The sequence below is a fragment of the Oncorhynchus gorbuscha genome, linkage group LG03, assembly GCF_021184085.1.
Source record: "Oncorhynchus gorbuscha isolate QuinsamMale2020 ecotype Even-year linkage group LG03, OgorEven_v1.0, whole genome shotgun sequence".
NCBI lineage: Eukaryota > Metazoa > Chordata > Actinopteri > Salmoniformes > Salmonidae > Oncorhynchus > Oncorhynchus gorbuscha.
In genome coordinates, this window is record NC_060175.1 from 42,354,547 (window position 1) to 42,381,023 (window position 26,477).

The 26,477-nt window shown below is 42.2% G+C and overlaps 1 protein-coding gene across 2 annotated transcripts; it reads left to right on the plus strand.

The window, feature by feature from the left end:
* The first annotated feature begins 584 nt into the window (after window positions 1-584).
* LOC124031398 (hematopoietic progenitor cell antigen CD34-like) lies at window positions 585-24,930 on the plus strand. 2 transcript variants are annotated; one of them, XM_046342586.1, is made up of 8 exons: window positions 585-751; window positions 10,618-10,725; window positions 10,878-11,113; window positions 11,633-11,713; window positions 13,481-13,601; window positions 13,698-13,750; window positions 15,203-15,352; window positions 23,641-24,930. In XM_046342586.1, the coding sequence occupies exons 1-8, from the start codon at window positions 664-666 to the stop codon at window positions 23,785-23,787; spliced, it is 984 nt and encodes a 327-aa protein (XP_046198542.1). In that variant the 5' UTR covers window positions 585-663; the 3' UTR covers window positions 23,788-24,930. The 2 variants fall into 2 exon arrangements, with proteins under 2 accessions (XP_046198542.1, XP_046198541.1); XM_046342585.1 differs by having other exon boundaries at window positions 586-751; window positions 10,875-11,113.
* The last annotated feature ends 1,547 nt before the right edge of the window (window positions 24,931-26,477 follow it).

A 26,477-nucleotide genomic window follows, 5' to 3' on the forward strand; every position in this document is an offset into this window, starting at 1 on the left:
AGGGGAATTGAGGCCAAATCAGGGACAGGGGACATTAGGTATCAGGTTAGGGGCCTGTTTCTCCAGCATCAAAAAATAAAAATGTAAAGGCTTGTGTTGGAAGGTCTTATTTTTAGCTTAATAACAGGTCACACCAATGTTTTGGCTATCATCTTAAAAGCGTATTTTACCTCAGTGCATCTGCATAAGGCCATTAACACGCAAATGGCCCACAGTCTACCTTCCATTGTGTGTAGAATGACTGCTTCCCTACAAACACTTTTAGGCGTGATCGGGGGTCACAATAGAAGTGAATAACTTCACAATGTGAAGTTATAGCCACACATTATAGACATTTCATTTTATGAACCGCAGGCATTCTAACTTTGAATAATTAGCCAATATAATTTGTATAACAAAATAATAGATTTTCAAACTATGTTCAACTATATACCCCATTTTTCTCCTCTTCCCCCTCCTTCTGCCTTACCCCCCCCTCCCCCCCAGTAGGGGGCACTAAGGAAGGGTTAATTAACCAGTGAGAGAAGGGGTGTGGGGTTGAGCCTCAGCGAGGGAGGAGAGCCATATAAAAGTGCCAGAGCAAAAGTGGCGCTTTATCCGCCCCGCTCAAGATAGGAGGAAACCCTCCTTCTCTGTCACACATTCACACTGGACAGGAGGAGAATGTTAGCAGCAGCATCCAAAAGGAGAATGACTGAGACCCACAAAATGATAGCTTTCGCTTTGCTTTTCATCGCCACACTCCTTCACGGTAAGTCAAAATTCATACATCCATGCTTTCCAAGCTGAAGTTGATAGAAAGCATGGCCATCTGCAGAGACAGGAAGGGTCAGGGTAGAGACTCTTCAGAAGTATCTTTGCAGTCACTGTGCCTAGAGTATAGACTAGTCTTTACATGGCAGAATATAATTTATTGTCTAGAACATAAACACTGGAAACATGCCTGATAGCAGGCTAAACCTCCCAATCCTGTACTATCTGCGTCTGATCTATCACATTTCCTGCCAATGAGAAGAGACTTCGCTTGAACTTTGAGCCATGTGTCTTTGTTCTGATGGCAACACCAAACTGCACATAAACTAACATTACAACAATAGCAGTTATTTATGTTATACTTAATTGCATTCGATTTTTGTTGCCGTGGAGGATGACATATTGAGGTAGTAATTTGTTTCATCTCAAACTCATGCCATGTTCATGGGATTTATTACAGATGATGTCAATGGTAGTGGAAGTATCAGATTCAATTTCTACGAGTAGAAGACAGCTGGTTCAGCTATGGAAAGTACCTCGGTCTGAGGAACACATGCATGTAGATTAACGTTGATAAGGAATCAGTATACAGTACCAGTCAAAAGTTTGGACACACCTACTCATTCAAGGGTTTTTCTTTATTTTTATTATTTTCTACATTGTATAGTGAAGACATCAAAACTATGAAATAACAGATATAGAATAATGTCTTAACCAAAAAAGTGTTAAACAAATCCAAATATATTTTAGATTTTAGATTCTTAAAAGTATCCACCAATTTGCATTGACAATAACTTTGCACACTCTTGGCATTCTCTCAACCAGTTTCACCTGGAATGCTTTTCCAACAGTCTTGAAGGATTTCCCACAAATGCTGAGCACTTGTTGGCTTCTTTTCCTTCACTCTGTGGGCCCACTAATCCCAAACCATCTCAATTGGGTTGAGGTTGGGTGATTTTGGAGGCCAGGTCATCTGATGCAGCACTCCACCGCTCTTCTTCTGTGTTGGAGCTGTGTTGGGTCATTGTCCTGTTGAAAAACAAATGATAGTCCCACTAAGCGCAAACCAGATGGTATCGCTGCAGAATTCTGTGGTAGCCATAGGGCTATCTTCTGTATACCACCCTACCTTGTCACAACACAACTGATTGGCTCAAACGCATTAAGAAGGAAAGAAATTCCACAAATGTACTTTTAACAAGGCACACCTGTTAACTGAAATGCATTCCAGGTGACTACCTCATGAAGGTGGTTGAGAGAATGCCAAGAGTGTGCAAAGCTGTCATCAAGGCAAAGGGTGGCTACTTTTAAGAATCTCAAATCTCAAATATATTTGGATTTGTTTAAACACTTTTTTTCATTACTATATGAATCCAAATGTGTTATTTAATAGTTTTGATGTCTTCACTATTATTCTACAATGTAGAAAACAGTCAAAATAAAGATAAAACCCTTGAATGAGTAGGTGTGTCCAAACTTTTGACTGGTATTGTATCTTACAAAATCTTGAATCTTAAGAATGCGTGGACACTTATTTAATATAATTCACCATTCAATGAAAAGATGAACATCACAATGCCATGCGAAGCTCGCTGACATAAATTACTGGTACCAGAATGCCTTACAGTTGTTCCAAGCAGTGTGAGGGAGAATGCATGGGTGCAAGAGGTGGAAAAGCAACAGGAAAAGCAAGAGGTACAGTAGGGACAGAGAAACAGAGAGGGAGAAAGATGGCGAGAGTGAGAAAAGAAGGGGAAAGAACAAAGCAGTCTATAGTTTGTTTAAAGACCGTACTTCCTGGGAAGAGACAAGTTTTTTTGCTTTCAAACAAATTCATATTTATACCATTTGTTTTATCGCTGGGTGCTACCATCAACTTTAGAGATGTGGAAGAGAGAGGGCTGTATTATGTTAGCACTACGCAGAATTACTGTAGTACGCTGGATTGAGTCAGAACTAAAAGACACTGGCATACAGTAGCTGTAGTAGGAGGGGCTTGTGAGAGATGGGGTTAGAGAAATGATTCAAAGAGCTACAGCCAAACAGCAGGATGAGGGAATCTACTAAGGTGTTGTGGAACCCCAAAACTTGATGCAATTGTAACTTTTTAATGTCACCTCTAAAAGTTCAACTAAACAAAACAGAGAATAGATGGATCTCATCTGCAATCTCTCCACCTTATTACAGCTTCACATAATGAGATTGTAAATGCCTGCCTGTCTAAGTTTGAATTTGAGTAAAACCACCTTGTTTTCTTAACTGAAGTCTCTAACTAACATTTCTAGAGGTTGTGTTTGTGAACACACTACAAAGGATTTAAGCCATATGCTTTTCCTTGGTTAAGGAGGCTTACTAGTTTCAGAAAGAACTCGACCTGACCTCAGGGCCTGTAATTATGTGAGTCATAGATATTGTTTTAGCAACATCTACTGAACACTCACATAGGAACATGGATTTGTCCCAAAACACAAGGTAATGTATACAGCAGTGAAACTGTAACGGACAATCGGTGGAGTGAAATACATACACAAGTAGAAACAGATGTCGTGTGTACTGAATCCTGACTGAAGTCCCCAGCACTTAGCTGTCATAACCGCAGGGTGGGGCAGCCATGGGTGCAGCATTAGGGCCTGATTGAAAACATGAGATCCTTCATCCTCTTTCTGGGTTTAATGCCAGGGAAAAGATGGCTGGGTTGGTTCTGGGACAGAGACAGAGATGAAGTTGGCAGGTCAGGATTCTGCTGTTTCAGAGGCAAGAGCTACAATCCTGTGTTTATACCCCGAGGGACTGAGGTCCAATGTCACATTCCTCAGCCACTAAAAGCAGCACTTTCAGACGCAAATTCCTTAGGTCCACTAGGAGAGATGTACTATAGTGTCATACACAAGAGAAACCTGAAGAGTGACTAGAATCGCCGGTAGAGTGAGGTTTTATTCAGCATCGTTCCACCTCTAAAAGCTCAAGAACAAGAATTGACACCCACCATCTCAGATTGTTCTGAAATCGTTTCTGTTAAGATTAACATTCATGAAACATTATTTTGTTGAAATATAATTTGATCTCTGAGAAATTAAACCAATTGATTGCATCCAAAAATTGGCCATTTTAATTTATACAATTCATATAATATTCAATAAATATAGTACCTAACATCCAATTTGGACCAAAAATATTTTAACAATGGGCAAGACATGAAGAATCTAAACGAATGGTCAAAAGCTACCCCCCCCCCCCCCCCCCCCCCCCCCCCCCCCGAGCCAATCCCATCCCAACAACGAGTATATAGTATCAGTTCTCTGTCTGACAAGTAGCATGGAGCTGTGGCTCGGAGTATTGTTTCTCATCCTATGTAAGCAGCTTCATTAAATAGTACCCGCAAAACACCCGTCTCAACGTTAACAGTGAAGAGGCAACTCCAGGATGCTGGACTTCTAGGCAGAGTTGCAAAGAAAAAGCCACATCTCAAAAGAACACAGACAATGGAAGGAGGAACTCTGCCTAGAAGTCCAGCATCCCAGAGTCGCCTCTTCACTGTTGACATTGAGACTGGTGTTTTGCGGGTATTATTTAATGAAGCTGCCAGTTGAGGACGTGTGAGGCGTCTGTTTCTCAAACTTGACAATCTAATGTACTTGTCCTCTTGCTCAGATGTGCACCGGGGCCTCCCACTCCTCTTTCTATTCTGGTTAGATACCGTTTGTGCTGTTCTGTGAAGGGAGTAGTACACAGCATTGTACGAGATCTTCAGTTTCTTGGCAATTCGCCGCATGGAATAGCCTTCATTTCTCAAAACAAGAATAGACTGATGAGCGGTAGTGTATATACATATTAACACCTGCTCTTTCCATGACAGTACACTGACTAGGTGAATCCAGGCAAAAGCTATGATCCCTTAAATCCACTTTAATCAGTGTAGATGAAGGGGAGGAATTTTTAGCCTTGAGACATGCATTGTGTATGTGTGCCATTCAGAGGGTCACTGTGCAAGACGAAATATTTAAGTGCCTTTGAACGGAGTATGATAGTAGGTGTCAGACAACACCTTGTAGAAGCCAAGTCCGACAAATTGAGGCTGATAGCAAAAGGACGTGCAACAGACTATTAGGAAGGTGTTCTCAGTGTTAATACAGTGCCTTCAGAAAGTAGTCACACACCTTGACTTTTTACACATTTTGTTGTGTTACTAGGTGGGATTAAAATTGATTTAATTGTCATTTTTTGTCAACGATCTACACAAAATACTCTGTCAAAATGGAATAAAAATGTTATCAATTGTAAAAAAAATAATAATAATAATAATTTTTAAAAATAACACAAATATACTGTATCTTGATTAGGTAAGTATTCAACCCCTTGAGTCAAGACCTTTGGCAGCGATAACATCTGAGATTACAGCACATTATACTTTTTTTTATTCTTCAAGCTCTGTCAAGTTGGTTGTTGATTATTGCTCGACAGTCATTTTCAAGTCTTGCCATAGATTTTTAAGACGATTTAAGACACAACTCTAGCTAGGCCACTCAGCAACATTCAATGACATCTTGGTAAGCAACTCCAGAGTATATTTGGCCTTGTGTTTTAGGTTATTGTCCTGCTGAAAGGTGAATTTGTCTCACAGTTTCTGTTGGAAAGAAGACTGAACCTGGTTTTCCCCTAGGATTTTGCCTGTACTTAGCACTATTCCTTTTATTTTATCCTAACAAACTCTAGACCATTTCTTTGTCACATTTTTTGCAGTTTTACTTTAGAGCCTTGTTGGAAACAGGAAGTTAGAAAGGACACCTGTGTCTTTGTAGTGACTGGGTGTATTGATACACCATCCAAAGTGTAATTAATAACTTCACCATGCTCAACGGGATATTAAAAGTCTGCTTCTTTTATTTTAAACATCTACTAATAGATGCCCTTCTTTGTGAGGCATTGGAAAACCTCCCTGGTTTTTGTGGATGAATCTGTGTTTGACATTCACTGCGTGACTGATGGACCTTACAGATCATCGTATGTGTAGGGTACAGAGATGACTTAGTCAGCAAAAATCATGTTAAACACTATTGTTGCACACAGAGTGAGTCCATGGAACTTATTAAGTGAATTTGTACTCCTGAACTTATTTAGGCTTGTCAAAACAAAGGGTTTGAGTACGTATTGACTCGAGACATTTAATTTTTTCATTTTTAATGAATTTGAACAAATTTCTAAAAACATAATTCCACTTTGACAATATGGGGTATTGTGTGTAGGCCAGTGACACAAAATTGAAATGTTATCCATTTTAAATTCAGGCTGTAACACAACAAAACGTGGAAAAAGTCAAGGGGTGTAAATACTTTATAAATTCTCTGTATATATTTTTTACGAAGTCGCTTAAAGGAGATCCTAAGTCATTCAAACAAGATAATCCGTAGTCTCCTCTTTTTTTTGCCTTGGGCTTCAGGGCATCCATTAGTAAACGCAATTAAACTGCCACAAAACTGCAGGAAAAACCAAACTCAAGTGACACCTGTATTAACAGTTGCTAGCCTACGTATACCAGTGTGAGAACCTCCCTCAGTACTGTTGACTCATCTGTTTACACAGCACGCTGACTGTTTGACACCTGCACATCATACGGATTTAGCCAATCCCATCAATGCAACACACAGCATTTAACACACTGCAACAACTGACTGTAAATGTTAAATTCCACAAGCAAACACGGTGGAAAGACAGTCGGAAATGTCAGACCTAGTGGTACAGTAGCCTATCCAAAACCCTGCCAATTATTCTACACACTTTTATTTTAGAATGGCTATGACCTGTTCTTGCTTGGACAAGACTTATGTGGCAGCCTGTTAGAGATAGGGGGCAGTATGATGAATTGCGTGCCCATAGTGAACTGCATCAAAAGCTGTCCTAAATTGCTAATATATGCATATTATTAATAATATTGGATAGAAAACACTCTGAAGTTTCTAAAACCGTTTGAATTATGTCTGTGAGTATAACAGAGTATAACAGAGTATAACAGCACTTAGTTTGACCAGTTTCGTCGACCTGTAATATGTCATTTGGAAGTTTTGATGCAAAGTTATCTTGGACCAGAAGTCATTTTTGGGGCATTTGAGCTGAAAGTGGTAGCAAATGCTGCTACTTGGAAACTAGAATTGAACATTATGAAACAAAACGATTTATTGTTGAACTAGGACTCCTTGCACTACATTCTTATGGAAGATCATCAAAGGTAATGGAATATTTATGTTGTAATTTTGTATTTCTGTTGACTCCAACATGGCAGAGAAATATTGTTATGTCTGAGCGCCGTCTCAGATTATTGCAATGTTAGGCTTTTTCTGTAACGTAAAAAAAAATGTGACACAGCAGTTGCATTAAGAACCAGTGTATCTTTTTAATTATATGTAGAACATGTATCTTTAGTCAAAGTTTATGATGGGTATTTCTGTTATCTGGCGTAGCTTTCTATAATTCCTCCGGATATTTTGGAGAATTTTCTGAACATGGCGTCAATGTAAACCGAGATTTATGGATATAAAATGCATATATTATCGAACAAAGCATAAATGTACTGTGTAACATGTCATATGACTGTCATCTGATGAAGATTTTCAAGAGGTTAGTGATTGATTTAAAAACAAATCCTGCTTTTGTCATTTTATCTTTTGCTGTACAAAATGGCTACGTTTTTTTCTTTGTTTTGGTGGTGGTCTAACATAAATATATGTTGTGTTTTCGCCGTAAAACATTTAAAAAATCTGACACGCTGGGTAGATGAACAAGGTGTTTATCTTTCATTTGGACTTGTTAATGTGTGGAGGTTAAATATTTCTAAGAATATTGTTGCATTCCCTGCGCCACCGTTTCAGCTGGGGGGGGGGGGGGGGGGGTCCTGTAGGGGAACCCATAGCCTCAAGAGGTTTTAACCAGAAAACAACAATGTGTTACTGTATGGAGAAATGACAGGGAGGGAGGAGAGAGTCGTAATGAGATCTACAGAATTATCATAACGCCTAGTGGGTGAGGTAATAAGATGTCATAAGGATGTCATAAGGTGAATGCACCAATTTGTAAGTCGCTCTGGATAAGAGCATCTGCTAAATGACTTAAATGTAAAATGTAAATGTAGGTAATGACGTTGTGTGAGAGGAGTGGAAAGGGAAAGGAGGGGTCCATTACTATCTCAGTAAACATGTTACATCTCAGGAAAAAGGGAGTCAGACGCATTACTTATTAGTGTTTTTATACCAGTACTATCTATGTTAGTTTAGTCTATTAAACATACACTGCCCAGCATGGTATCCACTGTATTAGCACTGTCCATAGTAGCTGACAATAGTAGCATTCAATAGTAGAAACTATTAAGTCTGGAACTTCACGTAAAACAGGCTTTCACCTCAGAGGGCCTGATGGGTAGAAGTAGTAAAATAACACATTTTTTGAGAAAAAGTATTAATTCAATATCACACTGTGAGCCAACAATTTCAGTAAACAGTAGAATATTTCGGTAAGGAGTTCAGATGTTTAACAGGCTAGCTAGATGGAAACTTAATTCACCTAGATTATTTGATATTGTGTATTCTACTGACTAATGAGTCTGAAACGGGCACTGGTGTTGTCTAGGGAAGCACAGCTCTCCTATTACTTCTTCGTGGCATATGAGAGCTGGGACTGAGATGGAGTCAGTATCAAATCCCATTAGTCTAAAAGACATGGCCATCCCCATGTAAGGGTATCAGTGATATATCAAGACCCCCATTCAAAAGGCCCCACTTACAGGCACAGACAGGTACAAGGGTCTTATATTTCACTTTAAAACTTGCCATGGCGTTTATATGCCCATGGTTTCACCCTGTTGGAGGATAATGGGTGTTACACACTGGAGAGATATCCCTACCCTCTTTTAGCAGTGAGTGGCACCTCTCTTATAGCATATCGCCTGGCAAAGAAGACTTTAGACAAACCATATTTGATGGTTGGTTTATTGAAATATCAAATGCTTCAAGGGTTTAGAAATTATAAGTTCGTTTTCGAGAGTGTGAAAGCAGTGCAGGTGTTATACTGAAACAAATATAAACGCAACATGCAACAATTTCAAAATATTTACTGAGTTACAGTTCATATGAGGAAATAAGTTAATTGAAATATATTCATTAGGCTCTAACCTATGGACTTCACATGACTGGGAATACAGATATGCATCTGTTGGTCACAGATACCTTTAAGAAAATGGGGCTCACAATGGGCAACAGAATCTCATCACTGTATTTGTATGCATTCAAATTGCCATCAATCAAATGCAATTGCATTCGTTGTCCATAGCTTATGCCTGCCCGTACCATAAGCCCACTGCCATCATGGGACACTCTGTTCACATTGTTGAACATCAGCAAACCGCTTGCCCACACGACACCATCCACACGGTCTGCAGTTCTGAGGCTCATGAAACATGGGACAAACACGTTACATGTTGCATTTATGTGTTTGTTCAGTGTATATTAATCCACATGAGTAGTTAAGTAGTTTTGAAGAAGTAAGAATCGTATCTGTCCAGCCACATAGCTAACTGGGTATGAGGACATGAATGCACATACTAAGACTTTAAAGAGTGTAATAATATAACATCCATTTCCAGTAAATGACACAGAGGCCTATGTATTAATATCTGTCATTAGACCAGAGAGACATTTCCATGGGGGACTCGTACCTACCATCCCAGCGGGAGTGTGTCTGGGGTCAGGCTCCCTGGCTGGCAGCGACAAGAGAACGTTTATTTGCACTGGGGCCGTGTTCCCACGCATCCAAGACATCTACTTGAAACAGTTACTGAGGAAATCCCGCAGCATCATCAAGGAGCCCACTCATGAGCTGTTCACTCCCTTACCATCGGACAGACGGTATCGGAGCATGGTCTGCAACAGTTTATATCTAAAAGCCATCAGACTGCTATACACTTGAACTGGACTGGGGACCTGCATGGACTCTCCGTCCCTTAGCACACATGCATGCTCACACACATTCATGCTACACACACATCACAATTGCTGCTACCACTCTTATTTACTACTGCTAATAGTGCACAATTTAAACACTTGGCCTACAATCCCCCCCTTTCTGATACATGTGTAAACATTGTACTATAAATTGTGCCTTCCTGTATTATGCTGATGCTAAAATGTTTATTCTATTCTACTGAGCCATTTACTTTGTTGGCATTCTTGTATTTTATTATTGTTGAGAAGGAGCCTGCAAGTAAGCATTTCATTGGACGGTGTCTACCATGTTTATTCTGTACATGAGACTAATAAGACTAAACTTGAACCTGGAACAGGCTGAGCTGAAGACTTATCCCACAGTTAGGCTATTAATGTCAGACCCTTTAGTGCTGCATGGGGCCTAATTGATTTCAGATCAGGCCCTGGGTGGAGTCTATTAGAGACGGGCACCATTGGTTTAACACAAACACCTCACTCTAGATTACATTCACAGCCCATGAGACCCCCCCCCCTTGGTATCACTACTAATACCAGAATATATTGGTGTGGCAGGATTGCTATCAGTTCTGCGAGTCCAGGTGCTAAGTCAAGTCTGTTTGCACACATGCTGTAGAATTAATGTGGTGATATAAGCCAGGGTGGGTCTGGGCTCAGTTGAGCATAGCTTGGAAATTCAATGTCATGTAAAAGTCAATACAAATGACCATGTAGCTTGGTGTAAATTAGAATAGCAACCCTCAAGATAAGTGACACAGAAGACTCTACTCTTTCAGGATTGGACATCATTGTTGTGACAAAGTTGTCATAGTAGCTACAGTACATGTTGGGATGCAAGTGTTATACTATAAGTTATCCAATTGTTGTTCTCTTCCAGGTGGCGTAGTTGCAGAATATGAGGTTGTTACTGGGCCCACACGGCCAGTGAATGATGCTGGAGTCATTCGTGGGGATGACATTGATCCTACACAACTGTCAGATGAAGGTAAGATCCATTAGCAGATTGTCTCCACAGAGCCACTATGGGTGTTGCTGTATTTATATACCGTCCTATAGGCTCATCCCATCATTTTTTCGTCAACAATGAATTAAATACAATTGGACATAGGCCTAAAACCCTAACCCTTTTTTCAGAAGGAGATGCACCCTTTTTCCAGATCAATGTATTCTCCAGTATTCCTGGACTGGACCTCTCAGACATTTTAGATGACACCACAGCGGCTCCAGTCACCAAGGTGGTAGAGGAGACCAGAGACATGAGGGAGGCCACAGGGAAGGCTGGTGAAGCAGCAACCACAGACGACAACCAGGAGACCCAGGCTCCCCAGCAGATTCTGACCTCTCAGTCAAGTGACATGGTGCTCATTCCAGAGGTGATCCTAGAGTGCAGTAACAATACCATCCAAATTGGGCCTCCCGAGTGGCGCAGCAGTCTAAGGCACTGCATCACAGTGTCACTACAGTCCCGGGTTCAATCCAGGGCTATATCGCTGCTGGCCGCCACCGGGAGACCCATGATGCGGCACACAATTGGCCCAGTGTTGTCTGGGTTAGGGGAGGGTTTGGCCGGCCGCGATGTCCTTGTCCCATTGCGCTCTAGTCAATCCTTGTGGCGAGCCAGGCACATGCACGCTGACTTCGGTCACCAGTTGTTACGGTGTTTCCTCTGACACATTGGTGTGGCTGGCTTCCGCGTTAAGCATGCACTGTGTTGCAGCGATGGGACAAGACTAACTACAAATTGAATATCACAAAATTGGGGAGAAAAAGGGGTAAAAAGTACCAAAAAAAGTATAATATTATTTGTATTTTTTATACCATCCAAATCACCCAATACAGAATGAATGACACACACTCTAGTCTAACTGAAGTGGTCTGGTCTCTCTCCACAGGCTGGTGTGATGTGTGTTGATAAAGAAGCGGTCCAGGACAGAGATGCAGTGAGTCTGAAACTAAAGGCCTCGTCCAGCTGTGTAAGTACTGTCCACGCCACAGGTATGGACACACACCTCACCAAAAGAAAAGCCACTGCCTTCCTGATCTGACATTCAGGAAACCCTCTTGGCAGCAGTGTCCACCTCAGTTCAAACTGTATCCAGAGGGTAGTCTCAAGGTGGAAAATGTGAGCGGAAGCTAAGGTGGTCAGAGTAAGAAGTTAGATGATTGGGTCTTGAAGCAAAATCATAACAGGAAAAAGGAAAATGAGTTTGTTTACAGAGATGCCACTTTCAATTTGCCCCTTTTCAAATCATTGCTCATGAGCTAAAAAGGAAATTCCTCTTCATTAATCAGCAGTGATTAATATGTCTCCAGTGGGCAGTTTAAGGAGGCAAGTGGCACATCTGCCCTTCTCCTCCCTAGTTATGCCTGCCAGGTGGGGAGGGGGAGTCAAAATAGTTTGTTACAACTCAAGGTATGCCTTCAGGAGAGAGGTCCAAAGAGGGCGAGAAGAACGTGTCGAAAGGTTTGGCGTGAAGGGTGGCTGGGCGGTGGTGGGGCTGCTGCTGTAGCGTATGTATCAAAGTGATTCCTCAGCGTCTTGGGGCAGTGCTGGTTGGGCTAACAGGAATTCCGCTCCGTGCAGGTCGGGCCAGGTAAGGGAAGGGATGTCTGGCATTTCTTAGCTGTGTCTGTCTGCCTGCCGTCTGGAGCTCCAGCTCCTCGGATCTCAATCAAGATTAAATCGTATTAAATGGTTCCCTGGAATAGAGGAGTCTCCCATTAAGAGGCCTATGTAACCTATGTAACAGTATTGAATGGGACCGAGCTCCCCCCACTCTTTCTCCATTTAGGCTTGCATGGGAAAGACCCTGCAGCATGGCATGTAATCAGTGACACGCTCACTCTTACACCAGATTAAGCGTTATGACTTGATTGGCTTCATCCGGGTTAGACACCACATTTCCTTTGATGTGGGGGATCTTAATGACACATCCATGTATGTTTCCAATTATGAGGATCATATTTAGATTAAAAATAAAAAATGTTTTCAATTATAAACAAATTACTGATGAATACTGATACAATTCTGAGGTAAATGGTGCGCTACACAATATAGCTGCATCAGGGGCTGGAGGCAAAACATGTTTTACCTTGAGCTAACAGCAACTACTCAAACTTCTAATAGAACATTCCTGAATGATAACATAAAGTAGGCTAGCAAATACATGTCATCCAATGACCCCCTCACCCCTCAATTCTAACCCCTTACAGAGAGTACTCAGAAATAAGTTGATTCAGGGAAAAGAGAAGTGAATAAAACTGTTTTCAACATAGATTATAGTCTGTGTGCTGTACATGAATTATATTCTACATGCTCTGAGTGCCATAGCAGATGAGGCCTTGAGAGCGGTCTAGTTTCCTTGGCAGAGCCAGTGAGCTTTGTAATGAGGCCAGCTGTCCACTCTGGGGCTGGGATCAAGGGTTTGAGCAGAGCTGTCTGTGGGGGCTGGTGGCTCTATTTGGATCATGTTACATGGGGTGGAGTATAATTGCACAAGGTTTTGGTATCATTTTTTTGGTTTATGGGAAAGAAAGAAAGATGGGATGAGGTAGGTTCCTCTCAGGGTATACATTTCTAAAGAGCCATAGTTGTGAATGTGTATGCACATTAATGTACTGTATGTGAGCACATTTCGGGAAGACAATTCCCACTTCAGTTATCTAAATGACAAGGACTAACCAGAGGTTCTGTAGCCCCAAGTGCAAACACTTTATTAATCCAACTAGTCTTTCCACAGGAAGAGACCAGGTCTAAAATCGAAAGTGTTCTGGAGCACCTGTGTGGGGTTGACTGTAAACTGGAGGTCTTTCAGGAGGACAACTCTAATGAAATCCTGATCTTTGGCCAATACATAGAAGGTTAGCCTCCTCCTCTGCTTTTTGATTTATGTGGGAAGACTCTGATAGTCTGTTGTTGAAAAAATATGAACCAAATCACATGTTCTCTTCTTACAGCTGATGCTAAAGGAATGGCAGAGAAGTTCAACAATGACAATATAAAAGACAAGGTAGAGTCTCACGTATCTTTATTTCTAATTAAATACCAGGAAAACAACACATTATTCCAATTCCACATATGAAGTTCACAGAATTCACACCACGTACACATCCATGTCTGAGTCATGAGAAAGACATTATGTTCAGTGGCCACTGCAGTCACACCTACAATAAAGGACTTTAATTTGTGCACAGTGGTAAGTGAGGTAAAGTCACAGTGCTGATTTGGCTCCTGATCTAACCACAGTGAAATAAACAAGGAGTGATTCCTCACTCACGGCTCCAAGCTGCCGGGAAGATGTTGCATGACAAACACAAATGTCCCGGTGGACATGGTGTTGAGTGTTCCCAGCGGGAATGAGGAATGGGTGATCCTTCTCATGCTCCCTCCAACCATGTTGTCCTTTTGACATTAGACACTCTGCGCTCCATCTCTACATCCACTCTTACACCCCTTGCAGCACTAAAAAAAGTTTAGTGAGCTGCACCCAGCCACACTTTTCTCATTATGTTGGTCAGTCAGTTCAATGGCACCTTTGTGTTCAGACTTTGCTGTGGAGGGTTGGGAGATTATGCCCTTTCTCCACTCAGTCAGTTATCTCTATACTGTATAGCCTTACGATAGCCCTGGGTACAGAAAGCCTATAGTCATCCTCTACATCAGGGATGGGTAACTTTGATGGGGGCCACAAAAAAACGTAACTCATTATGCGTGTCTTTGTTTGTAGTTTTACAGCTATTTTACTGCAGTTCTACACACTTTACCATAGGGTGGAGGTAAATGTTTGCAGTTTTTAACATGATAACTGATGATCAAATGGGCAGTACCCTGGTTAGTAATTCAACCATGCTTACCACAAGTTTAGATAGCTGGCCGCTAAACTAATTTACCAATCTAAAATAAAATTGCTGACATAGGCTAATTAAGTTTTATTTGTTTTATTTTAATTTCACCTTTATTTAAGCAGGTAGGCCAGCTGAGAACAAGTCCTCATTTACAACTGCGACCTGGCCAAGATAAAGCAAAGCAGTGTGACAAAAACAACAATGTTACACAACCAAATTTTAAAATTGCACCTTGTATATTCTATTATTCTAACTCTCAACAGGAAGTTGAGACCCCAACTGTTTTAATTGGTTCATGGTCTACTGAAGGGGGCTGCCAGTTGCCTATCCCGGCTCTACAGTCTAGGGGTAAAATATCCTGATCCAAATGGCATCAGAGGCCCTGCTATTACTAGTGACAGTATACAATCTATACCAGAAAAATGCAGATGACTGCTGTAATTCACACAGGGTATTTTGTAAGAAAGACCATGTATAGTTCCAGCCATGCAGGTATTGTGGATTCTTTGCTTGTAAAACTATTTAGAACTGTTTTCCCCCGTCCCCCTTGCGTCCCCCTCACATTTATGAAAACCCTGAATTCCTGATATTAACGTGTATAACTCTCGTCTCTCCAGATTGATTTTGAGGAGGCTGTTCCTCGCTGGGGGAAGAACTCCAAGCTAGTGCTGGTCTCCCTGCTGCTCACTGGACTGCTCCTGGCTATTCTTCTCATCGCAGGCTACTACCTGAAAACCCACCGCCCACCACCCAAGGGAGCGAGACTGGTGAGTGGTCATGATATGAGAGAGACCCATAGAAAGCTAAAACTGTAAAGGACCAAGTTCACTGGGAAGACTGGGTGGTTGATGCACCTCTTGCTTGTCTATTTAAAATGTTATGACTGGATTTAAGGTGAGGTTATCCTTTGGTTGCTTCCTCACGCAAACCCACACTCACATAAACAGCTCTAAGTCTTCTCTGCTGTTTCTATTTCATCCTCATACCAGGTGGCCACAAGTTACATTTTTTTTCTCCTACAAAAGCCTCATGAGATTGTCTGAAATAGCTTTCATATGGGCCACACCCATATGCTGGTTTAGACAAAAGTATATGGCACTGCCTTCCTTTGGCGTCTTCTTTTCACAGTCAATCGTCATAGGCATTGCATAAACTAACCTCAATCTCATCTGATTGACAAAAACATTCCCAACCTCAGCCCAGACTCCCTATCTCCACCATACATGTTTACATTGCATCATAGTGATTGTTTTATTTGTACATTTACATTTTTTAAATTTTATTTAACCTTTATTTAACTAGGCAAGTCCAATCACTGAGATGAGATTGGAGATACTGGTTAGAGCTGCCCTGCAATATAAAAAACTCACAAAATGTGAGTGTTTGCTATTCACATGAATCATTGCCTGATGTGAACCATGCCTCAAAAACAAAGAGATCTTAGAAGACTAAGAATAGTTGACTTACATAACGCTGGAAAGGGTTACAAAAGTATCTCTAAAAGCCCTGATGTTCATCAGTCCACGGCAAGACAACTTGTCTACAAATAGAGAAAGTTCAGCACTGTTGCTACTCTCCTGAGGAGTGGCCATCCTGCAAAGATGACTGCAAGAGCACAGCGCAGAATGCTCAATGAGGTTAAGAAAAATCCTAGTCTCAGCTGAAGACTTACAGAAATATCTGGAACATGCTAACATCTGTTGACGAGTTTACTGTATGTAAAACACTAAACAAGAATGGTTTTCATGGAAGGACACCACGGAAGAAGCCACTGCTGTCCAAAAAAACCCATTGCTGCATGTCTGAAGTATGCAAACGAGCACCTGAATGTTCCACAGCGCTACTGGCAAAATATTCTGTGGACAGATGAAACTAAAGTTGAGTTGTTTGGAAGGAAGGAACACAACACTATGTGTGGAGGAAAAAAAGGCACAGCACACCAACAACCTCATTCCCAACTGTAAACTATGGTGGAGGCAGCATCATGGTTTGGGGCTGATTTGCTGCCTCAGGGCCTGGACAGCTTGCTACAGTATCATTGACAGAAAAATGAATTCCCATGTTTAAGCAGAATTCCTCCTGACCGTTGTGCAGGTCTGATCCGCTTGGTTGAGGTTATTGCTGCCAAAGGAGGGTCAAACAGTTATTAAATCCAAGGGTTCACATACTTTTCCACCCTGCACTGTGAATGTTTACATGGTGTCACGAACCGGCTCAAAGCCCGTAACAAAGGGAGACAACGTGGAGATAAGGAGTAGCAAAATATGTATTTATTAACTAAAGCAACTAAGTATAATATACAATGGTGTGTGTAATCAGTAATCAGTAGTGTAAGTGAGTGTTTTGCATGAATGAATGTGATAATGCAGGGTGATGAAAGGTGCCAAAGCAAACAAACAAAAGGCCACCAAGAAACACAACACAATCTACAAAAGGTGTCTGCATGGAGAGAGTCTCCTCCATGAATGTTGAAGAGGTCTATTTATCCTGGGAGACACCTGGCCCAGGTGTTTCCCATGTAGCTGACGACCCTCTCAACTCCACCCACCGGCATCCTAATAAGGAAACAAGAACAAAGACAGAATACGGCAGACAGAGTGGGAGGGTCGTCACATTCCCCCCCATAAAACCGGGGACCAACAAGGACCCCGGAACAAAATCCCAGCCTCCAAGTTCCAAATTGACACAGCCTCTGTGCCCAAATTGATGAGGGTTTACGTGTTCACACTTACAATTTGCCCCAGCCAACCTCCTCCCCAGACCTCAGCAACCTTCACACAGGAAGCAACATTTAAGAGGAAAGAAAACAAGACCAGGAGGGAGCAGACAGGACAGAGAGAACATGACAATACGAAACAATGGTAAGTCACGTAAACATTAGGAACAGAGCGCACGAGAGAGCGCATCAGCAATCACGTTTTCAGTCCCCCGGATGTGCCTCACGTCGAGATGGAATGATTGTAAAAATAAACACCATCGCATTATCCTCTGGTTTGGACACATCATGGACCTCAAATAAGTGAGGGGGTTATGGTCGGTGTAGACCACAATAGGTACTACCCCCGACCCGACATAGACTTCGAAGTGTTGTAGCGCCCAAATGAGTGCTAGCGCTTCCTTTTCAATAACCGAATAGTTCAACTGATAATCGTTAAACTTTTTAGAAAAGAAACAGGCCTCTCAATCCCAGACACATCTGCTTGCAGCAAAACTGCACCTGCCCCCACATGACTAGCATCCACCTGCAAGGTAAATGACAAATCCATGCGAGGAGCAGCCAGCACTGGAGTTGAGGTAAGCAACCTCTTTGAATCTTCAAAAGCGTGTTGACAACGAGTAGACCAAACGTAAACAGCCTTAGCTTTCAGCATATCTGTCAAGGGAGCGACCACAGTAGAGAAGTTATTACAAAAACTACGGTAATAACCAATCATGCCCAAGAAACGCATCAGTTCCTTTTTAGTAGTTGGTGGTGGAAAAGCATCAATAGCCACCACTTTAGCCCGAACAGGACGCACTTCACCCTGCCCAACCACTTTTCCAAGGTATGCAACGGTCGCCTGAGCAAACTCACATTTTGCCAGATTGATTGTGAGGCGACCCACAGCCAGACGTTCGAACAAGGCTTGAATATGGGACAGATGTTCTTCCCAAGTATCTGCATAGATCACTACATCGTCCAAATAAACAGCGCACCCGGTCAGACCGGCGACAACCCTGTTCATAAGTCGCTGAAAAGTGGCAGGTGCATTGCGCAGACCGAAACTCATAACTGAATACGAGTACAGACCAAAGGGTGTAATAAAGGCAGAGATTTCATGTGCCCTACTCGTCAGTGGCACCTGCCAATAGCCTTTTAACAGGTCAAATTTGCTCACAAACTTAGCTGCACCGACTTGATCAACACAGTCCTCCATCCGAGGAAGAGGAAATGAATCTGGCTTTGTGACACTGTTTACCTTACGGTAGTCCGTACAAAAACGGTTTGTTCCATCCGGTTTACTGACCAAGATACAGGGAGAAGCCCAACTGGAGAAAGAAGGCTCTGCTATCTTACTCTCCAGCATGTACTTGACCTCAGCATCCAGACAACGTAGTTTCTCTGAAGAAACTCTATAGAACCGCTGACGAATGGGGTCAGCACCTCCAATGTCAATATCATGTTCTATTAAGTTTGTACGTGTAGGTGTATCAGAAAATAAACCTGGAAATCTCTGAATCAGACCAACCATCTCTTTCCGCTCATCAACAGGTAGGTGAGTGAGAAGACTGTCTAAAATATCCAGTGTTTCTGAATTTTTCAATCTACCCTGCAATATACAATCGTCAGGACCAGGAACATCTTCCTCCTCATGCACAGATCTAGCACGACAAGAACCCAAGGAAACAACGGTATCAGCCAAAAGAACAGGTTTTACCGTCCTCTGTAGAATCCCACTGTTCAGTCTCAGAGGAACGTGCATAATAGGGTTTTAACAGATTTACATGGCACAGCTGGTGTGCTTTCCTCCGTTCTGGAGTGGCAACTAGATAATTTTGCTCAGTGTACTGGCGCACCACTGTATATGGACCTTGAAATTTGGCTTGAAAAGGAGAACCAACAATTGGCAGCAGAGCAAGAACCTGGTCACCTGGACTAAAGTGACGAGGCTCAGTTCGGCGATCAAATATGCCCTTCATCCTCTCCTGTGAAGATGATAACTTCTCTTTAGCCATTTCACCAGCGGCATACAGCCGTCGCCGGAAATCACACACATACGAACACAGGGACTGAGGAGGCTCGGGAGACTTCCAGTCATCCTGGAGAACAGATAAAAGTCCACGCACCCTATGTCCAAACAAGGTCATTTGGACTGAAACCTGTGCTCTCCTGTGAAACTTCCCTAGCGGCTAACAGTAACCAAGGCAACCCCTCCTCCCAATCCTTATCCATCTCAGTACAATAAGCTCTCAACAAAGACTTAAGTGTTTGATGGAAACGTTCCAGTGCTCCTTGACTTTGCGCGTGATAGGCGCTAGACACATTGTGTTTAATATGGAGCTGTTGAAGAACCTGACCAAACAGATTAGAGGTAAAATTAGATCCTTGATCACTCTGAATGACCTTAGGGATTCCAAACAATGGGAGAAACTGAGTCAAAGCTTTTAACACCGATTTAGTCGTGATAGATCGGAGAGGATAGGCAGCAGGAAACCTAGTGGTCTGACACATCACAGTGAACAGGTAACTGCTACCCTTTTTAGAACGAGGCAGAGGACCCACACAGTCAATAATCAGATACTCAAAAGGTTGGCTGAGTACAGGAATAGGAAACAATGGTACTGGTTTAATAGCTTGATTAGGCTTACCAGTTAATTGACAGGTGTGACAAGATTTTTTTGATAAAATCAGAAACATCCCTTTTAATCTAGGCCAAAAGAAATGTCTTAATATGCGATTGTAGGTTTTCCTCACCCCCATATGTCCAGCAACGTCGCTGTGAGAAGTTTCCAACACCAACTCACGAAGCTTAACTGGTACAACAACTTGACTAATTGCCTCCCCCAGAAAAACACTATCATGAGACACCCACTTTCTCATCAGGACATCCTCTTGGAGAAAATAGCCATGGGCGACATCTCCCAACTGTTCTATAGGCACAATTTGATCACGCAACTCTTCCAACGTGGGGTCATCCCGTTGAGCATTGATTAGATCTGAGCGGGTTACAGATAACGGGATAACAGGGAAAACAGTGACATACTTTGTATTATTATCATTAGTCGGCGCAGTGACTAGTTCGCCACGGCTCATAGAACGTGTCACTGCACACGCAGAGAACACCTCTGGGAAACTCTGTACACTCTCATCAGGAATCCCAACAAATGACGGCTTAGTGGAAACCACTAGAGATGGAAACACGACTGGCCATACACGCTCACCTGCCAAGTTATTCCCAAGGATAACATCGATACCCTCAATAAGCAACGAAGGACGCACCCCCACAACAACTTCACCCTTCCACCAGCCCACAATCCAACATCAGTTTATGCAATGGAACTGACAGAGTGTTCAAACCTATTCCCCTAATTAGAACACTATTCCCCGAATCAGTCTCAGCAGAAAAGGGTAACACAAGACTCCAACACAAATGATTCAGAGGCACCTGTGTCTCTCAGGATCTTCACTGGCACTAGGTCTTTACTTCCTAACATAGACACAAAACCTTCTGTAATGAAAGGTAAATAGTCTGGATCAATATAGACTTTCACATTCTCCTGGGCCTGAGGAAATGAGTCAAGAATGAACTGATGTGGAACAGGTGCAGCTAACGCAGCAGGCTTAGATTTAGCGTAAGCACCCTTTGACCTGAGAAGTGGACATTCGTTTTTCCAATGACCTGAACCTTGACAGTAGTGACACTCCTGCCCAAAGTCAGCCTTACCATGGGAGTCAGGTTCAACCCTAGTTGAATAGAACTCTGCCCGAGAACCAAAGTATCTCGGTGAGCGAAGCCCAAATCTATCCGAACGCCCCCACTCTTTCCGAATACGGGGTTTTGCAAAGACACTTTTGTGAGTCAACACATACTCATCCGCCAAAACCGCAGCTTCAGCAACATTCTTTACTTTCTGTTCATTAATATAAGTGGCAATACGATCAGGAATTGTGTCCTTAAATTGCTCTAACATAATCAGATCACACAGCCCTTGGAAAGTCACAACTGCAGAGGCGGAACACCAGCGATTAAACTGTAAAGATAACTGTCGCGCAAACTCAACATGAGTCTGGTTATCGTCCCTTTTTAAAGTTCTAAATCGTTGGCGGTAAGCCTCAGGGACCAATTCATAAATCTGTAACACAGCCGTTTTAACTTTATCATAACTGGCACTGTCGTGTACACTAAGAGCTGAATATGCTTCCTGCGCTTTACCAGTCAGCACACACTGCAACATTAAAGTGCGGTCAGAATCAGGCCAACTCCTAGCTCAAACAACTCCCGCTCAAACAACGAAAAGAATGTCTCGGGGTCCCTTTAATTAAACCGAGGCAATAACCGCAAGTTCCCAACAATATCAAATGTCTCTGGGGCACGACCAAAAGCGGTACTACCCCTAGGTAAATCTGGGTCACCTTCCCAAAACAAACTCTCCTGAGATCTTTCCTTCCTTAACCAACTCTATACGTTCTTGTTGCAACTTGATTTTAGCACGCTCCATATCTTGTTTAAATGCCAATTCCTTTTCATATTTCACACGATCATGCTCTAGCTTCTCACGATCATGCTCTAGCTTCTCACGATCATGCTGCCGATCATGCTCTAGCTTCTCACGATCATGCTCTAGCTGTAACAAAAGCAGTTATTTCTGCTGTTCAAAAAGAAGGCTACTAGGACTAACCGATGGAATGGCCATTGTAACGTTATGGGGAGACAACAAATCCTCAGCAGAGGCTGGCCCGGTGGTAACTTCAAGAATACCACTCTCCATCAGATTGGCTTTCAATATCAACCTAATAGAATTCTTTAGACGTTTATCACTAATCTCAACCTTGTAGTGTTCCGCGACCTTCAACAGCTGTTCTTTAGTACCTAAATCTAACAATTCCTCTGATGGAGAGCGAATGAACTTATCTACATAAGACGCCATAATCACACAAAAAAAAATCTCGCTCTTCCCTTCTGCTGAGCACACCAGAACACAACCCGAGAATTGACAATCACCCTGAGCACCACAGAAGAGAGATGAGATATGGAGCTTCCCCAAAACCTACAATAACTCAACCCTAGTCTTCGTGCAGATTTGCGGTGGGAATTTACGCACTGTAGCCCGTTGGCAAGGAAATAGAACTCCCCAGCATGCTGGCAAATTCCACCAAGCCACAGATGTGCCCCCGAGACAACTGTTCAGTCCACAGACACCACACAAAAATAACAAACATTAACCATGCCCAACATATTCCAAAAAATGAAACACGTCGCTAAACCTATCAGGGGAAAAAGGCTATAGCTCCGGGTAGCAAGTTCCACTACCCTACCCAAATCTCCCACCGAGGTACACAGCAGATTACTCACTTCAGACTGACGTCCCAACAGAAAGTAGAACAAGAGTTCAGGCTAGGCAGGGCCTGGAAACTAACCATTATACTCTCTCCAACATAGCACACAAACCAAACAACAAAGGCAACCAATACTGGGCCGATCACACTCAAACACCATATTCAAACCAAACACGTACCTCCACGGTCTCCCAAACCAATAGTTCAAAGATCCCGGACGAGCACCTACTTGTCACGAACCGGCTCAAAGCCCGTAAAACAAAGGGAGACAATGTGGAGATAAGGAGTAGCAAAATATGTATTTATTAACTAAAGCAACTATGTATAATATACAATGGTGTGTGTAATCAGTAGTGTAAGTGAGTGTTTTGCATGCATGAATGTGATAATGCAGGGTGATGAAAGGTGCCAAAGCAAACAAACAATAGGCCACCAAGAAACACACCACAATCTACAAAAGGTGTCTGCATGGAGAGAGTCTCCTCCATGAATGTTGAAGAGGTCTATTTATCCTGGGAGACACCTGGCCCAGGTGTTTCCCATGTAGCTGACGACCCTCTCAACTCCGCCCACCGGCATCCTAATAAGGAAACAAGAACAAAGACAGAATACGGCAGACAGAGTGGGAGGGTCGTCACAATGGTGTGTTCAATAAAGACATGAAATCTTTAATTGTTTGTGTGTTATTAGTTTAAGCAGACTGTATTTGTCTATTGGTGTGACTTAGATGAAGATCAGATCAAATGTTATGATCAATTGATGCAAAAATCCAGGTAATTCCAAAGGGTTTACATACTTTTTCTTGCCACTGTATAAAACCTGTCCTAAACTCAATACTCCGTGCAAACTGTATGTGATGTGCCGTTGTTTGCTATTCCTTCAGTTGAATCTGTACTGTTATCACAATATTTCAGTATTAAGTCCCAGCTCTATACCTCTTAACACTTATGGCCCATCCCAGCCTGCCATCAGTGTTTCTTTAATTGAATCTATATGGTTCCTCTGTTGTGCCTGCAGGCCGAAGAGGGTTTCCAGGTGGATGAGGAGAACCAGGCCAACACCCTGGTGTCTGTGGCCCCTCTGCAACCACAGGAGCCCCTGGACAAGCCCCCCACCAACGGCCACTCCGCCACCCAGACCCCCGTTGCCGACACCGAAATGTGAACAAGCTCTGAAGGACACCCCCACCGCCCCATTCCTCCATCACCACATTCCCAATACTTCTCCCCCTTAGTTACCTGGGGATACTGCACTCTGACACAGACACAGATTCAACATCCAACCCCACCTGATCCAACCCTCCACCCCCAGGATGATGACGATGCCTGTAATGTGAAGAAGAGATTGTGATCACTGGCCTCTATTAGGTTTCAGTAGCATCAGAGAAGAAGCCTAAACTCAGTTTGGGGGACTGGACAGCTGGGACACAGACTGCAGTCCAGAAACAATTATCACAGCAAAGAAAGGGCAACAGATCACCAAAATTGACAGTTTGTGTTGCTGTTTCCAAATTCAAGTATAAATCAAGGTATATGCTATATCTTAAACACTTGCAGATCTGAAATGTACTCATTTGAACTGAAGGTTCATTGTGGTTTAAAGTATTGATTGCTTGGTTCATTTGTTTGTATGATCTTATGTGATTGTTTTTTGACTCGCCTGTTCGAGGTAAGAAGTCAAATTTGGGTAACAGAAGTGGAGAAAGAGTGATTAAATTAATGGAGATCATTTGAACCATTTAAAGAGGTTGAATAGGCAGCTTTAAAATAATTATCAATATGACTGGCTAGTGCAGAGCTCAGAGTTGAATCCTGTTGCCTTTAATCGAGGCCTGTCATAAATTGTGTGAGAGGCTGCCGTATGTTTGTTTCAGAATAATGTACAGTAGGCTTAGTGTGTCACTATTTATCAAGACAAACTTTCTATTGCACAGTTTTTTTGAAACATGTTTTTTCTGTTCTGACTTACCACTGTGCCTTTGAGAATGTTGAACCAGGTAGACTCATTTTATCATTCAGGAAAACAGACACATTTTGTGTGGCGAATTTGATCAATAATATTAGTCTCTATGGTGCACTGCCACTCGATTTGGACAACCCCTAACATATTCAACATTTCAAAGACACTTTATGTCCTCAATAAATCAGTCCATCGTGAAACATACAGACATGGATGAAAGTAAAGCTGTATTTTAGCTATTGTTTTTTAAGGACTGATTGTTTTCATACAATATTGCATGTGTACATATGCCCTTTTTCTCGGTTTGTAATACCTGTGTCCCACATAAATTCTGATTGTGTCAATGTTGCTACTGTTTCTTTGTCTTTCTGACCATGTCACACTAGCCTGACCATGTCACAAAGCATGGCACACACTTCCATCTCTTTATAGACCCCATATGAGGAACAGTGAAGGCATTATTCCAATGAGGTTCTTATGACACCTACAACTGTTTTGGGCTTCTTTAAAAAAAAAAACATCTTTATAAATGTTTAATGTGTAATCAAAAAGGTATCAAAGGCTATACATTTTTTTCTCAACTAGATACAGGTTACAGTATTAACTAGCATTGCCTGATGAACTTACCCACAGATTACATTATTTTGGACATTGAATTATCTGACAGTGTATGCTAATCATGTATATTTCTATACCATTCATCTAATACCATTCTAGATATCATATGACAGCCACAAATGTCTGTTTATGGTCATGGATATGACGTGTGTTAATTGTTGCTGCAGAGTCCATACAGAAATAGATCTACCCTATTCTATGGGGAACTGACAAGCATCTGTGGTACAGGGATAGCATGATAGTAATAATATATGCCATTTAGCAGACGCTTTTATCCAAAGCGACTTACAGTCATGTGTGCATACATTCTACGTATGGGTGGTCCCGGGGATCGAACCCACTACCCTGGCGTTACAAACGCCATGCTCTACCAACTGAGCTACACAGGACCAGGGGTACTGTAAAATATGGTGGTGGATCTTTGTTATTGGGATGTTTTGCTTCCACCCAGTACAGCTGGGTGATCAAATTTAAAATCCTACACCTGTACGAGGGCAGGCCCACTAACTATTTTAAATTTGATCACCCTGTTGCAGGAGAACATTCAAACTTGTAGTATATTTGAGGTTTAAAAGGCTTTTGAAGTTTGTAATTTCCACTTTGAAATTTCAGACATGATTTCCCTTAAGAAAAATGTATCATCCCCTATAAAAATGTCCATGAATTATAATCCACATTTCCTGTTGCTGCAGGATTCTTTCCCTGCTGTAGCAAACTGGTTTATATTAAGATCCTACAGCTGTACTATAAAAGTTCTTACATCAGGCTTTAAGTAGATCCCTATGGACCAGGGAACAGCTATGGGTGTTAATGTTTAAATCACCAGGGAGGTGTATGCAGAGCAACCCCTGCACAATGTGTACTGTACCGAAGTCATAGGAAGTATTCTGCCCTTATGCATTCTTATTTCGACATGTGTGCTTGGCCAAAGAACTCTATTATATTAAATGTCATCTGACCGGAGTACTAGTTCCAATCCAAGTGCCAAAGCTGTTCAGCAAACTCCAGACGGTGCCATGATCAGAGGACATGAAAATAGAGCTCTTTAGCCACAAGCACCAGTGGTGGGTTTCAAATTAAGAAAAACTGAAGCATTTTCAGAAAAGTACCTCATACCTACTGTAAAATATGGTGGTGGATCTTTGTTATTGGGATGTTTTGCTTCCACTGGTCCCGGGGAACTTGTTAAGGTCAACGGCATCATGAACTTTACAAGGTACCAGGACATTTCAGCCAAAAACCTGGTAACCTCTGCTAGGAGGCTGAAACTTGGCCGC

Bases quoted from the DNA above. Each gene is read 5' to 3' on its own strand.
- LOC124031398 (XM_046342585.1), top strand. From the start codon at position 664: ATGTTAGCAGCAGCATCCAAAAGGAGAATGACTGAGACCCACAAAATG. The intron at 752-10,617 runs GTAAGTCAAAAT...GTTCTCTTCCAG, and splicing joins CATCGCCACACTCCTTCACG to GTGGCGTAGTTGCAGAATAT. The intron at 11,714-13,480 runs GTAAGTACTGTC...GTCTTTCCACAG, and splicing joins TAAAGGCCTCGTCCAGCTGT to GAAGAGACCAGGTCTAAAAT.